General features: G+C 44.4%; 1 protein-coding gene and 1 long non-coding RNA gene across 8 annotated transcripts in view; one reads left to right on the plus strand and one right to left on the minus strand.

Annotated features, from left to right (window-relative positions):
• The window catches only part of ATP2B3 (ATPase plasma membrane Ca2+ transporting 3), a 671,061-nt gene that overhangs the window by 498,030 nt on the left and 156,275 nt on the right, over nucleotides 1-16,756 (plus strand). For 4 of the 7 annotated variants that reach the window (XM_063936325.1, XM_063936321.1, XM_063936326.1 and 1 more), the window contains one exon: nucleotides 11,663-11,704. The exons of the other annotated variants lie outside the window; for them this stretch is intronic. In XM_063936325.1, coding sequence (XP_063792395.1) covers nucleotides 11,663-11,704 — 42 coding nt within the window. The remainder of the gene's footprint in view (nucleotides 1-11,662; nucleotides 11,705-16,756) is intronic. 7 annotated transcript variants of the gene reach the window in all.
• Nucleotides 1-16,756, minus strand: part of LOC134948387 (uncharacterized) — a 69,463-nt gene that overhangs the window by 48,155 nt on the left and 4,552 nt on the right. Inside the window, exon 2 of the long non-coding RNA XR_010182948.1 lies at nucleotides 11,865-12,003. This is a non-coding gene — a long non-coding RNA (uncharacterized LOC134948387). The remainder of the gene's footprint in view (nucleotides 1-11,864; nucleotides 12,004-16,756) is intronic.

A 16,756-nucleotide genomic window follows, 5' to 3' on the forward strand; every position in this document is an offset into this window, starting at 1 on the left:
TGTATATATAATATCACTAGTACTGCAGCCGGACAGGTAGATAATATATTTATTAGGTAATGATGACTGATGACGGACCTGCTGGACACTGTCAGCTCAGCAGCACCGCAGACTGCTACAGTAAGCTACTATACTATAGTAGTATGTACAAAGAAGAAAGAAAGAAAAAAAACCACGGGTAGGTGGTATACAATTATGGATGGACTGCAGAGTGCCGACACAGAGGTAGCTACAGCCGTGGACTAACGTACTGTGTCTGCTGCTAATATAGACTGGATGATTGATAATGAGATGAAATCAATATATATATGTATGTATATATAATATCACTAGTACTGCAGCCGGACAGGTAGATAATATATTTATTAGGTAATGATGACTGATGACGGACCTGCTGGACACTGTCAGCTCAGCAGCACCGCAGACTGCTACAGTAAGCTACTATACTATAGTAGTATGTACAAAGAAGAAAGAAAAAAAAAAAAACACGGGTAGGTGGTATACAATTATGGATGGACTGCCGAGTGCCGACACAGAGGTAGCTACAGCCGTGGACTAACGTACTGTGTCTGCTGCTAATATAGAGTCTAGACTGGATGATAAATTATTGATAATGAGATGAAATCAATATAATATCACTAGTACTGCAGCCGGACAGGTACTATATATAGTTATTATGTAATGACTGATGACGGACCTGCTGGACACTGTCAGGTCAGCAGCACCGCAGACTGCTACAGTAAGCTACTATAGTAGTATGTATAAAGAAGAATGAAAAAAAAAAAAACCACGGGTAGGTGGTATACAATATTATAAATATATATATATTATATACAATTATATATATATATATATATTAAACTGGTGGTGATTGATTATTAAACTGGTGGTCAGGTCACGTTGCAACTTGCAACTAGTACTCCGAGTCCTAAGCAGACAATCGCAAAATATATTATTATACTGGTGGTCAGTGTGGTCACAACAATGGCAGTGTGGCACTGACTCTGGCAGCAAAAGTGTGCACTGTACGTTATATGTACTCCTGAGTCCTGTTCTCAGACTCTAACTGCTCCCCACTGTCAGTGTCTCCCCCACAAGTCAGATAATTAATACAATACACAGTCACACTATCTAATCTATATCACTTCAGCAAGTAGTATAGTAGTATAGTAGTACTCCTCCTAATAGTAATAATGCTCCCCAAAATACTGTGTCTCTCTCGTCTCTACTGTGTCTCTCTCTTCTCTAAACGGAGAGGACGCCAGCCACGTCCTCTCCCTATGACTCTCAATGCACGTGTGAAAATGGCGGCGACGCGCGGCTCCTTATATAGAATCCGAGTCTCGCGAGAATCCGACAGCGGGATGATGACGTTCGGGCGCGCTCGGGTTAACCGAGCAAGGCGGGAAGATCCGAGTCGCTCGGACCCGTGAAGAAAAAACTGAAGTTCGGGCGGGTTCGGATTCAGAGGAACCGAACCCGCTCATCACTAGTGACAATGTCAGGACAGCAACCTGGTAGTTGAAACCAGCAATTCCCCTCAGCTGCCTCCGTTCTGCCCGGCTTACCGATGCGACTCTGCTGTAGGACCAGGCTTCTGCTGGGGTTGGTAAGATCTGCCTCCGGATTTCTCTCTCTCTAACACCTCTCTCTCTCTCTCTCTATCTCTCTCTCTCTCTGACACCCTCTATCTTTCACTACTCTCATACTTCCTGATACCCTCTCTCTCCTTCCCCCCCCCCCCATCTCTCTCTCTCTCTCTCCTTTCTCCCTCCCCCATTTCTCTCTCTCCCCCTACTGCCAAATATCTGTCACAGCCCAGCAACGCGTCTTCCTCTACTGGCACCACCACTGGTATTGATAGGGAAGAAGGGCATGTCTCCCCACAGTTCAGCAGACACAGGCCATTTACATGCATGTGCATTGGAGGCACTGTGTGGCATATAATGTGCAGTGGGTGCACCGTGTGGCATATAATGTGCAGTGGGTGCACCGTGTGGCATATAATGTGCAGTGGGGACACTGTGTGGCATATAACGTGCAGTGGGGACACCGTCTGGCATATAACGTGCAGTGGGGGGCACGGTGCTGCATATAACTCGAATTGGGGGCATTGTGTGGCATACAATGTACATTTTTTCAGGGGCCTAACATTTGAGTTTCAGCTGGTGACAGTAGTAATAAAAAAAAAAAGCATCTTTAACGCTTATTTACACTATGAGAGCCCCAACAACTCTAACTCCCCCTCAGCGTCACTGCCCTCACGTCACTGCCCTGACAGTTAGGAACCGATTGGCTGGGACTTTATCTCCAGCGACTTTATCTCCATCCAAGGCTTAGTAAATAGACCCCTTAGTAGCTTACATCACATAGAACAAATATTTCCATTGTATGCAGCATAAAGAAGTGCATATAAATACATGACATCATTATAGAGATGTGCACTGGAAATTTTTCAGGTTTTGTGTTTTGGTTTTGGATTCGGTTCCGCGGCCGTGTTTTGGATTCGGACGCGTTTTGGCAAAACCTCCCTGAAATTCTTTTGTCGGATTCGGGTGTGTTTTGGATTCGGGTGTTTTTTTTTCAAAAACCCCTCAAAAACAGCTTAAATCATAGAATTTGGGGGTAATTTTGATCCCATAGTATTATTAACCTCAATAACCATAATTTCCACTCATTTCCAGTCTATTCTGAACACCTCACAATACTATTTTTAGTCCTAAAATTTGCACCGAGGTCGCTGGATGACTAAGCTAAGCAACCCAAGAGGGCGGCACAAACACCTGGCCCATGTAGGAGTGGCACTGCAGTGTCAGACAGGATGGCACTTCAAAAAATTGGCCCCAAACGGCACATGATGCAAAGAAAAGAGAAAAAGAGGTGCACTGTGGTCGCTGGACGGTTAAGCTAAGCGACACAAACACCTCAATATCACAGGAATTATTTGTTCTAATCGATGGTATTATTGGTCCAAATCACTGGAAGAAAATGACAAAATCACTGGAATTATTCGTTCTAATCAATGGTATTATTGGTCCAAATCACTGGAAGAAAATGACAAAATCACTGGAATTATTCGTTCTAATCAATGGTATTATTGGTCCAAATCACTGGAAGAGAATGGAATGGATGGATACTTGCAGTGACACAGAGCTGCAAGATACAGCAATGGCCTACTGTACACAACTATATACTGTTGGGTCACCAAAATGCTGCACTGTAATACCATATATACTGCTCACAAAAATGCCGCACAGATATGGAATGGATACTTGCAGTGACACAGAGCTGCAAGATACAGCAATGGCCTACTGTACTGTACTACTATAATTATTATATAGATGACAGATATAAAGTTACATTGTGGGGGAATCCAGTATACGTTCTGTCACCAGGTACCAGTGATTGACCACATCATGTATATAGATGACAGATATAAAGTTACATTGTGGGGGAATCCAGTATACGTTCTGTCACCAGGTACCAGTGAATGGCCACATCATGTATATAGGTGACAGATATAAAGTTACATTGTGGGGGAATCCAGTATACGTTCTGTCACCAGTTACCAGTGAATGGCCACATCATGTATATAGGTGACAGATATAAAGTTACATTGTGGGGGAATCCAGTATACGTTCTGTCACCAGGTACCAGTGAATGGCCACATCATGTATATAGGTGACAGATATAAAGTTACATTGTGGGGGAATCCAGTATACGTTCTGTCACCAGGTACCAGTGAATGACCACATCATGTATATAGGTGACAGATATAAAGTTACATTGTGGGGGAATCCAGTATACGTTCTGTCACTAGGTACCAGTGAATGGCCACATCATGTATATAGGTGACAGATATAAAGTTACATTGTGGGGGAATCCAGTATACGTTCTGTCACCAGGTACCAGTGAATGACCACATCATGTATATAGGTGACAGATATAAAGTTACATTGTGGGGGAATCCAGTATACGTTCTGTCACCAGGTACCAGTGAATGACCACATCATGTATATAGGTGACAGATATAAAGTTACATTGTGGGGGAATCCAGTATACGTTCTGTCACCAGGTACCAGTGAATGACCACATCATGTATATAGGTGACAGATATAAAGTTACATTGTGGGGGAATCCAGTATACGTTCTGTCACCAGGTACCAGTGAATGACCACATCATGTATATAGGTGACAGATATAAAGTTACATTGTGAGGTAATCCAGTATACGTTCTGTCACCAGGTACCAGTGAATGGCCACATCATGTATATAGGTGACAGATATAAAGTTACATTGTGGGGGAATCCAGTATACGTTCTGTCACCAGGTACCAGTGAATGGCCACATCATGTATATAGGTGACAGATATAAAGTTACATTGTGAGGTAATCCAGTATACGTTCTGTCACCAGGTACCAGTGAATGGCCACATCATGTATATACTTATACTGGTGGTCCCCAGTTCCCACAATGCAGCACAATGATCAGATATTTGCAGCACACTGAGCACAGATATGGAGCGTTTTCAGGCAGAGAACGTAGATATTTTCAGCACACTGAGCACAGATTATTTGCAGCACACTGAGCACAGATATTTGCAGCACACTGAGCACAGATATTTGCAGCACACTGAGCACAGATATGGAGCGTTTTCAGGCAGAGAACGTAGATATTTTCAGCACACTGAGCACAGATTATTTGCAGCACACTGAGCACAGATATTTGCAGCACACTGAGCACAGATATTTGCAGCACACTGAGCACAGATTACGGAGCTTTTCAGGGAAAGAGCGCTGCCACGTCCTCTCCGTTCAATCTCCAATGCACGAGTGAAAATGGCGGCGACGCGCGGCTCCTTATATAGAATCCGAATCTCGCGAGAATCCGACAGCGGGATGATGATGTTCGGGCGCGTTCTGCTTAACCGAGCAAGGCGGGAAGATCCGAGGCTGCCTCGGAACCGTGTAAAATGGGTGAAGTTCGGGGGGGTTCGGATCCCGAGGAACCGAATCCGCTCATCTCTAGACATCATGTACAATAACAACATTAGATTATCATATAACTAGTGGAATATTACCATTGAGCTAACACAGGGGTCAGGGAATTTTTTCACCTTTTACCCCAAAATATATTTAGATACGCCGACGTTACCCCCTTGATTTGAAAGGAAGGAAATCATATTATTGTGCATATATACTGGTTATCACTGTTTATATGGTATTTCTGAGATACTGTGTACATATATATATATATATATATATATATTTAATTTATTTATTTTTGCCAATTATTTTTCCTCAATGAATGGGTTAATTAACACTTTCTCCTCAAAACACCAGAATGAATGTAAGAAAGATGGATGAGGGGGGACACGACTTTTAGGAGACAGATGGTCACATCCTCACCTCAGTAATGTCAGTGGGAATTTCCCACTGTTATGTGGCCACTGTCTGATCCTGCGGAACTCCGTCAGCGGTCAGCCATAGAACACTTCAAGTTCTGTGAGTGGGTTGGCGGGCCGCGGGCGGGAGGACAGGACAGCGCAGGGCGGGCGGGCATGAGGGAGCGCGGTGTGACATCAGCACGTCACACCGCGGCCAGGAACACAGCACAGGGCGGCCAGGAGCACAGCGCAGGGCGGGCAGGAGGGAGCGCGGTGTGACGTCAGCACGTCACATCGCGAGACGGCCGGTGCTGGACGGGGCTGTGTCTCGGCAGCGTGACCGTCCATTACCCCCAGGAATTTCATTTATACCCCTCCTCAAAAAAATTATATATATATATATATATATATATATATATATATATATATATATATAAATAAGTAAATAAATAAAAATAAAAAAATAAAGAAATTTAAAAGTGAAGACCTCCCTGCTTCAAATTGGCAGGTCGTTATCTACTAATCTCGTTAAGTACCAAGAAGTTGTAGAAAAACATTTGACAAGTAAAAGAATTGAAATATAACTTTCCCGGAGCTCAAAAAATGTAGCTAGTCTGGATTCTTTATCTACTGATGTCTCTAGCCAATCCACTCGAAACAGATAAAACACTTTTTCTTTAAATAAGGAAAATGGAGTTGTTTCTGGATGGTTCCATACTTGCAAAATAGTTTTTTTTAGCTGCTGAGCTTACAATTAATAATAATTTGCGGCAACCCCGGGACACCTGCTAACCCTGAGGTAGAATACCGAAAATAGCCCAATCAGGGATAAATGGTATATAATTGACCAAATTATCTAATGCATATCTATAAACTTTGAGCCATTTTTATAAAAGGCTCCTGGACTGCCGTAGTGGTCAGCCCATTATAATCCGCTATCTTGTACCACTAACACAGCGCATGGGAAGAATGGGTCTTGCGATATCGCTCGCAGCCCCCTGTTAGCCACAGTGCCATTTAGGGGGCTGCACCTGGCACCGTTCTTCAAAACGGGTCCAGGGTCTGCATCGTCGGACGCAGACTTTCTGGATCCCGGTGTCCGGATCCTACGGACAGCCTGAGTAAGCTTCAGCCTGCAACCACCATCAGCCTGAACCATTCACGATGGTGATCCCAGGCTAAGTCCTACGATGGTATTGTACAGACCCTCCAGCTGCATTGGAATTTTAATTACACGGAATTGCACAGCTGTTTCCTGACGGAATTGGGCCTTCTGTTCAGTTATACACACAAATATCAATTAGTGGCTGCCTCCTATACCTGGCCATAGGCTTACAATATTGCATCCTGGGCTGGCATAGGGTGCCCGGTAGCAATGCTGACGGGTTACATACTATTTACCGGATGGCAGGATGCCGGCTATCAAGATCGCAACAGTGGAATCCCGCTCGCCAGAATGCTTGTTGTCTCGCTGCGTTCGCCACAGGTTCTATTTTCACTCTGTGAGTGGCATGGACACCCACGAGTGGGAATAGCCCCTGTGCGCCGGGATTCCGTCTGCCAGCATCATCACTTGTCGGGATTCCGGCATCGGTATCCTGACCGTCGGCAAATTGATTGCATCCCATGCTGACATTTAACCGAGCAGTGCTGTCTCCCCAATATGTTTTAGCGCTGTCAGGCTCCTGAAATGCACACCTAGATATATGATACTGGGGGTAATTCCAAGTTGATCGCAGCAGGAAATTTTTTAGCAGTTGGGCAAAACCATGTGCACTGCAGGGGAGGCAGATATAACATGTGCAGAGAGAGTTAGCTTTGGGTGGGTTATTTTGTTTCTGTGCAGGGTAAATACTGGCTGCTTTATTTTTACACTGCAATTTAGATTTCAGTTTGAATACACCCCACCCAAATCTAACTCTCTCTGCACATGTTATATCTGTCCCCCCTGCAGTGCACATGGTTTTGCCCAACTGCTAAAAAATGTGCTGCTGCGATCAACTCAGAATTAGGTCCATTGTTCTTTATCAAAAATAAATAGAATTTCAATCTAGCGGCCCCTTTACGTATCATCTCCAATATAATCCTATTCAACCATTTATTGCGCTTACAAGATAAGACTTTCTTTTTAAGTTTGACTTGTTGGCATCAATAAACAGTTGCTTGAAATTGCAGATTTTGGGGGTCATTCTGACCTGATCGCACGCTGCAGTTTCTCGCTGCGCATCGATCAGGTCACTACTGCGCGTGCGTATGCACCGCAATGCGCAGGCGCGTCGTACGGGTACAAAGCGGATCATTGCTGTGCGATGGGTTTTACGAAGAATCCATTTGCACAGCCGATCGCAAGTAGATTGACAGGAAGAGGGCGTTTGTGGGTGGCAACTGACCGTTTTCTGGGAGTGGTTGGGAAAACGCAGGGGTGTCCAGGCGTTTGCAGGGCGGGTGTCTGACGCCAATTCCGGGACCGGACAGGCTGAAGTGATCGCAGCGGCTGAGTAAGTCCTGGACTACTCAGAAACCGCGCAAACTGTTTTTGTACCGCTCGGCTGCACAAGCATTCGCACACTTGCACAGCAAATATACACTCCCCTGTGGGCAGCGACTATGCGTTTGCACAGCTGCAAAAAGTAGCTAGCGAGCGATCAACTCGGAATGACCCCCTTTGTTCTTATCCAGTAATGTTATTGCAGCGATAGAATTCTGCAGACGTTATCTCTTTGTTGGAGTAGTGAGGTGTGGGATTTATAGCTTAGGCAGCCTAACATGAAGCAAGAGGGCTCATTATATCATTCAGTACTTGATATATAAAAGAGGAAATGCAGGTTGCTACCACTCCCCTGCCTGGCCTGTTTCAGGGCTTCATGGTTAAGGAGTACAAACCGTTACATTTTTGTAATCATTGGATTCGGGATTGAATATATCTCAATCCCAGGATTAAATTGTACAAAGATATCCTTCATTCACCCCCGTGTTTTCCCTCTCCCACGTTCCCCTTCCCCCTGGCATCCCTCTCCCTCCTCCCCCCTCCCTTTTCACTTACCGTTGTCACACTGCGGGGGTCATGTGGCTTTCACTTGTTGGTGGGTGCGTTATCCGGGCCTCTCTCAGGCTCAGCTGCAGTAGCAGTGCTGGACGGTTCCGGTATGAATGGTCGACCATGTTATGGTCGACAGTCATTAGGTCGACCACTATTGGTCGACATTGACATGGTCAACATGGACACATGGTCGACACATGAAAAGGTCGACACATGAAAAGGTCGACATGGGTTTTTTAACTTTTTTTGGTGTCGTTTTCTTCGTAGAGTGACCGGGATCCCAAATTAGTGCACCGCGTCCCCTCGCATGGCTCGCTTCGCTCGCCATGCTTTGGGCATGGTGCCTTCGCTCCGCTACCGCTTCGCTCGGCACAGATTACCGTTCCAATCGTAGTCCACGTGGAACGTAAAGTATGGAAAAGTTCCCCAAAAGAAAAAAAAGTTAAAAAACTCATGTCGACCTTTTAATGTGTCGACCTTTCACGAGTCGACCATTTTCATGTGTCGACCATGTGTCCATGTCGACCATGTCAACATGGTCGACCATGTGAACGGATACCGTGCTGGACACCCAGGGGCGGATTGGGAAAGAAAAAGCGGCCCTGGAAAAATGTGTACTAGTGGCCCCACATGGGCAGCACCAGAGGTGTAAGGTCTAGCCATGGGCCATGGCAGCAGCACCCTCCCCCCAAGACTTCCCAGATAGTGGGCATGTCCAGCATCAAGGAGGAAGTTAAAAAGAAATAAAATTAAATATTATGAGCACATTATACGATACATCTTCAGCATTTAGGAAACTATATAATTCTTTAGAAAGATATATTTTCTTGCTTATTACACCAACCGTGTATCCCAATCACTATTCACTCAATCTTATATGTCAGCCAAGCAGGCAGTCAGAGCATACACTAGATCATCTGCATTCACAGGCTAAGTGGCAAAGTCATTTTCATATATGCAAATTATTTTGAATCTTATTCATTATGTCTATAAAAAGGACCACATGTCCTCAAACAAAACAGGCCCACCGGGTGCGTCGGCCCACCGGGGATATTCCCTGTAAGCCCTATGGCCAATCCGCCTCTGTGGACACCTGTGATGCAGCTGCTCTCAGTCACTGATTGGCTGAGAGCACACTGCACAGTCATGATGTCACCATGCAGTGCACTCCCGGCCAATTAGTGACACCATGGAACTCCCATCTGTTCTAGGGGCAGCTGGGAGAGAATGAGAGGAACGAATAATGCAACCTGGAACCGAGGAGATAAGTATCATCCCACTGCTCCAGGCCCGATCCACAGTGTTTTGAATCCCGTAATATCCATGATTTATTGATTATAAGCCCTAGGATTTTTGGCACTCCAAAAATATCCGCCACCCTGGGATTTCCTTCCCTACTCCTGGCACTCCAAGCACCCGAGGGGTCTTTCTGACCACTGTACATGCATAGGAGAAGGGTGACTCCACTCAGGACTGATTATCTCCTGACATTGTACAGTAGTAGGAATTCCATTTGGTTGTGTGGAAAGCTGGTTCTAGGGCTGGCCATCGGTTTGATAACCATCGATGGTTAACCTCCATGGTATAAAACTAACTGTAAGGGATACACCCAGCAATGGTCATCCCTGCTTTTCTATTCGCTGGGCTGCAGACCAACCAAAGCATGGGGATGGGGCTTCACTGGTGTCGGGGGGTGGAGCCAGGGTCAGTTTCCGGACAAAAACAAAACCATTGAGTAGCTTTGTACCATCGATGGAGGGAAACCATCTGGTTCTCCTCCATTGATGGTAAAAGTGTTCACCATTTGTTATAGACCATTGCTGAATTTGAAACATCGATGGTCAATGGCCAACCCTAGCTGGTTCAGAAGTGGCAATGTGGGGCGGCCGATACTGATGAATACTTTTATGTAACTTCGGCTTGCTTTCATTTCCCCCATTTTTATGGGACATTACTAGGTGTCCCATAGTCACCCAGAGTACCTGGGCTGTCCCAGACTGTCCCCTATGCAACAATAACATATATGGGGTATCCAGGGGCTTTCAGATGACACCTCACTGTACCATAGTCATTATTTTACTGAAGCATTCTTTAAACAATTAGAAGCAAGAATTGTTTGGTGTCCGGTAAACTAAACACACTTTCGGATGACAGATTCTCAGACATGATAAACTAATGGGCCCTGCGACCGTTTACTTCTGTGCAGAAGCAGACAGATAAAATGCGAATAATGTCCATTGCCGCGCTGAATATAATTTGTTCTCTGATGTGAGTCCTACTTTCTGATCTCTGATTACATGTTGTCAGAGGAAAGTGGTGGAAATAATTCCCGGGGGTCCTACAGCACTCTAGGAGAGATGTTAAAAAAGTTAGAAGGCTAATAGAAAAATTGGAAAGATTTTGTGTGTGTTTGTATGAGTGTGTGTGTGTGTGTGCGTGCGTGTGCGTGTGTGTGTGTGTGTGTGTGTGTGTGTGTGTGTGTGTATATGGGCCCTCATTCCGAGTTGTTCGCTCTGTATTTTTCATCGCATCGCAGTGAAAATCCGCTTAGTACGCATGCGCAATGTTCGCACTGCGACTGCGCCAAGTAACTTTACTATGAAGAAAGTATTTTTACTCACGGCTTTTTCATCGCTCCGGCGATCGTAATGTGATTGACAGGAAATGGGTGTTACTGGGCGGAAACACGGCGTTTCAGGGGCGTGTGGCTGAAAACGCTACCGTTTCCGGAAAAAACGCAGGAGTGGCCGGGGAAACGGTGGGAGTGCCTGGGCGAACGCTGGGTGTGTTTGTGACGTCAACCAGGAACGACAAGCACTGAACTGATCGCACAGGCAGAGTAAGTCTGAAGCTACTCTGAAACTGCGAAGTAGTTTGTAATCGCAATATTGCGAATACATCGGTCGCAATTTTAAGAAGCTAAGATTCACTCCCAGTAGGCGGCGGCTTAGCGTGTGTAACTCTGCTAAATTTGCCTTGCGACCGATCAACTCGGAATGAGGGCCATGGTATGTTATTCAATTTTATGTTGAACTGGAAAGTCAATAATAGTTTGTTTCATTTTGAGCACCATCGCTAGAACTCGCCAGTCCCCCGTCTATCCATCAGTCTCATGTTTAGTGTTGCTTTGGCTGACCCCGATGCCCATTTCTTGTGCGTCTTCTTGTGTTGTTGCTGTGCTCACTCTGTCCTGTCTGCCTCATGTGTTGTGTTTGTCATCCCTCTTTCTGTTGTAGGAAAGCAGCAGGATGGGGCAGTGGAGAATATTCAAAACAAAGGTAATGTGCAAATCGCCAGGAGCCTTAATTACCACAGATTGCCAGGACAAGGCTGTTACCGTACACAAAATGCTGCTTTGTCATAGTATCTCTGAGCTCAGTAAGATTAGTGCTGTCAGATTTGGAAGAATATGTGGTGAATCTCCGGTAGCGGGTTTACCTGTCTGTGTAGTAAAGGTGAGCTCAATTTTCATAACTGTTTCATCGGTATTTGCATCATTCCACCTTATTTGGTCTTACGTGTTCTCTGTCTTGTACCAATCGCACAGCAGGATTAATGGCCTGTTATCATCCATGTTCTGTTGGCAAAACGTAAATCACGTTATGGTAGAGAATGGCAAAACAAGATAACAACTCAGAACTGCAGAACAGCCCGTTTCCCCGCTAAGGCTCAGTTTCGCCTCACTACTGTGTAGGAAGTGGAACACAAATCCCGTTACCTTTTCCCGTTTATGTGACATCACTCATGAAGCGAGGGTTTGTCTAATAGGGTACCACACATAGGGGTAGCATCCAGAGCGTTGCTAATTTGCCCTAACTGAAGACTCGGGCACAAAAGCTTTGGTACCCTAAGGCCTGCCACCTACCTTAGCCATACCACGCAACCTGCTATACTCTGGACAATTCTGCCACTCTTCAGTTAAATCTGGTAATCTCCTAAATAGTATATATTAGTCAAATGTATGAGTTGAGGAACTAGATTAGCTCATCTCTAGTAGAAAGTGCAAGCTTCCACTGATTTGCTGAGCCTGAGTTAATTAAGCCATTTATGTTCCATCATTCTTAGTGGTATGTATAAAACACGTCAGTACCCCTCGCTCGGTGGATGTTTTGAGGAACCTTCATTCATGAGGATCACTTGGCTTGCTGTCGGGATCCCGGCTGTCAGGATACCAACGCCGGAATCCGGACACCCAGTGGAATACCGGCGCCGGAATCCCCACACGGATGGTGGTCCATGCCACCACTCAAGGGGGAATATAACCCTGTGGCAACCAAATGTCGCCACCAGGCCAGAAGCCTGGCGAGCATATTGGGTCAGATAAATAACACAGGTCAATTTATATGTTTAAAGTGACTTTCATCTAGTTTTTAAAAGGTTCGGACATTCAAGATGGATGATTTTCTGTCTTCTCATTTTAGGCCTACTGTAGTATGAACTCATTTTTCCTGTAGTCAGTTTTGTGTGGAGTTCAATAAGCAAAACATTAATACCAAGGACGGTAGCCAATCAGACCCCCCCGAAACTCGGGACCCTCAGGTACGCAAAGAATAATCCCCAAGGAGAGACCTTTTTTTTGTGATAACACATGGGTCCAGATACTTATCCCGGATGCCATGTGTTATCAGCCGAAAACAATACATTTTTCGGCCAATGAAAATGGGCTTTAATTGCATAGTCTGATGATGACCATGGCCAAAAAATTTGCACATCTAATTGGATACCCCCTAAGTGAATCTAAATCTCTCGGCACGTTACTTCTGCCCCACCTGCAGTACACATGGTTTTGTCCAATTGCTAACTTTTTTGGTTTGCTAACAAGCCTGAATAAAGCCCATAATCCGCTCCTTAGGCCAGACACCTGTGACTACGGAGACTCTCAGCGGCTCCTGTCAGTCTCTATGCAGTCACAACTAATCGGTATATCCCACCACAAGTGGGTCCAAATGGATAGAGTGAGTGCATGGGTCCACATATATAGCCGGTAAAGGGATCAGACATTACTTGCTGTTCTGCAGTGGTAAAATGGCCAACCGCTCCGAACAGTACTGCCAATATTGGGCTTGAAGTTATATACTGTAGCCGTTCTGTATGTCTCAGCTAATGAATGAATAAGCAGATCAGGGGCAAATACATGATTTTTAGAGGGGGGGTTTCCAAATGCAATCCACAGTCTCCTGCTCTGCAGTGCATTGGAGCAAGCGCGGTACATTAATGTACACATGGGTCTCTTTATACACTGGATACTGTATAGAATACAATATTTAACACTATAGTCTATAGTATAGGCTGCATCAAATATATTTAACTAATATAAATAAAATAAGTGGTCAGGAAAAGGTTAAACATCCCATAATAAAAAAATAAAGAAAGAAAGAGATAAAGAAATAATAAAATAATGAAATAAGTAAATACACAAACATAATAGAATCAGTAGGAGACACAGCTGCACTTTCTAAGCTCACATTCTTCCACCTCATGGGAAGGCTCCTATCTCTTCTTCCTGGTGGCTCTCTGGTCAGATCCACACACATAGCAAACTGGGTAGAAGAAGTTGCTACCACTGGGCATGTGCAGCAGCTCTGATCTGTCCCTTAAACTGCATGTTGTGGCAGCAGCTCTAGTAATCGTATCATATACTATTGCTATTGTTGTCATCATTTGTACTGCTGACCAAAAGGAGGGGGGTTTCCGGGCCAAAAATACCCCCCCCGTATATGGAATTGTATATTGTGTTTATTATACACAATATACAAGTCCATCTGTCTGTCTGCAAATTAAATGATTAATTTCCTGCCTGTTTAACAATAAAAGAGTGCTTCAATGTGCACCCCAAACCCCACTGTTTTGGGACCCAATAGACTCACCAAGAATCAGAGATTATTACAGTTGTATTTATACTGACTGTGTCTAAGATTTCCCCTATAGCATATATGACCCGTCCATAGTAATTCTGTCTAGTCAAATACATTCAGAATGTTGACACCAGAATGTGGACATATCCATTATGTCGGCAGTTGGCATAGCATTTATAGTATATTTGAGACCTCATCCTACCCTAATCCTAACTGTTTTCCTATCTGAGCCCAACGTATCAACAGTATTGAGGCTAATAGATAAGGTATTGGTGACTGGAGATTGTACTCTCGTATCTCAATGCGTTTCTCCGCACACTGGGCGGCTTCCTCAAGAGGCGGAAGCAACTAACATTTACAATCTCAACATTACAGGAATGTTGACATTATGTCCGTTGACATTCTAAATCTCGACCTACAGTAATGTCTGCATACCGACATTATCTGTATAACCTTTAAACCCGAGGCAGATTTGCCTGTTACATAGTTACATAGTTGTTGAGGTTGAAAAAAGACAAATGTCCATCGAGTCCAACCTATATTATAGTTTTATATTAATTAAATGCTGTATCCTTGGATATTTTTTCAGCTAGGAAATTATCTAATACATTTTTAAACTTATTGATTGAATCCACCATTACTACCTTCTTTAGCAGAGAATTCCAAATCCTTACTGCTCTTACTGTGAAGAACCCTTTTCTCCATTGTGTATGAAATTTTTTTTCTTCTAACCTCAGGGGGTGTCCTCGTGTCCCATGTAGCGTCTTTTTTTTTAGAAACAAATCGTTTGATAAATCCTTGTACCTTATACCTATACAGTTATATGACACATTTTCTCACATGTCCCACATCGGCTCATGATCAACACTATTTACATGCAATTTACTAAAGTGAGTGGTTCTTGAGGTCACACCTGATGGTATTAATGGCAGCGACGGGCTCTTCCCTTCTCTTTTTCTACCTTGCGTCCAGATTTCCATGGGGGTGAGGAACAGTACACAATTATGCACCATGCTACAGAGTCAGAAACCGACATTTATAACGTTTCGTCATCTCTTCTCTGTGACAGCAGTTGCGACAGCCAATATTAATTCTGATTGTCGTTTTATTACTCTAGACCAGTGATTTTCAACCTTTTTTAACTCGCGGCACACGAATAGTATTTTAAAATTGCCAAGGCACACAATCAGTTCTCCACGGAAAAAAAAAACCACACACACACATTGGCCCTCACAGTAAAATAAATCCACATATACACAGGCCTACACAGGAAAATATATCACATTGCTCCCCACATAAATCCTATTAAATTATTCATTGTTTCCCCATAAATCCTTTTGCTCCCCACATAAATCCTATTGATCCCCACAGAAGAAATAAGATAACTAATATTAGCCCCTATCTGTCAGCTGTCCTCCTCTCTGTCCCTCAGTGGGGGGTTGTTCATAGTGGGGTGCTGTGAATACTGAGCAGCGGGCGGTCGGGTAGGAGTAGATGTGGTGGGCAGGGAAAGTTTTGTCTGCAGGTGGGAACTGGAAGATGTGTATGCAGGCGGGTGGGCTGGCTGGGTGGTGAGACGTGGTGGCTGTGACCTATGATGTCACACTGCCGTGTCTTCAAGGCATAGGTCACGACCGGGACACGACTCATACTCTAAGAAGAGCCCAGGCCAACAGATCGCTCTGAAGGTGCAGGAAGCTGCTCTGACTCCGCGGCACACCTTGCAACTGGTCGCGGCACACTGGTTGAAAAAGCCTGCTCTAGACAACGCCTATCAGAAAGGTTAACAACTATACGACAAGCAGAACAGACACCTCCACTTGGATCAAGAGTTGTAGCTTAGTCAATTTATATATTTTTGATCCCGCGTGTCAATATACATTTTCTTCTAAGCCATTAGTTTACATATACAGTGTATTATTTTAATACAGGCTACTATTGATCAATCCTTTGCAGTGGAGAATGGACCTGTGGCTGTGTGGTTCCCCCCCACTTTTTTAAATGTTTATTTCGGAACAGTTGTTTGATCACAGCAGGGAAGTCCTCAGCCAATCAGGCTTCCCATTCTTCCTTGCCCACTTCACAACCGAGCAATAAGACACAACAGGGTGTGTTCTGTTACAGCTAGAAGGCATGACAGGGCTTCTATTGTGGGTCTGCATTTATTCACTTCAGGTGCGTTGTTTTGGTAGAGGCCTGATGGTCGAATTGCTACCTCCATTGAGCAGCATAATTGTATGGCAACAATACAATCTCAGTGGGGCACGCTGGCAGCTTAAAAATGGATATAAGGAATTGAAAAAATATTCATACTTCCTGGTGGAACGCTTTGCAATTACAGCTTAAAAATATTAAAATAGTATTATAAAGATTCGGGTTGGACACACTGTACTTGACGTACATTCCTTAGGTGACTAACACTGGAGACATGCTACTGCATCAGTGCATCTGTGACAAAATGTTCTCACAGCACTT

The sequence above is a fragment of the Pseudophryne corroboree genome, chromosome 8, assembly GCF_028390025.1.
Source record: "Pseudophryne corroboree isolate aPseCor3 chromosome 8, aPseCor3.hap2, whole genome shotgun sequence".
NCBI lineage: Eukaryota > Metazoa > Chordata > Amphibia > Anura > Myobatrachidae > Pseudophryne > Pseudophryne corroboree.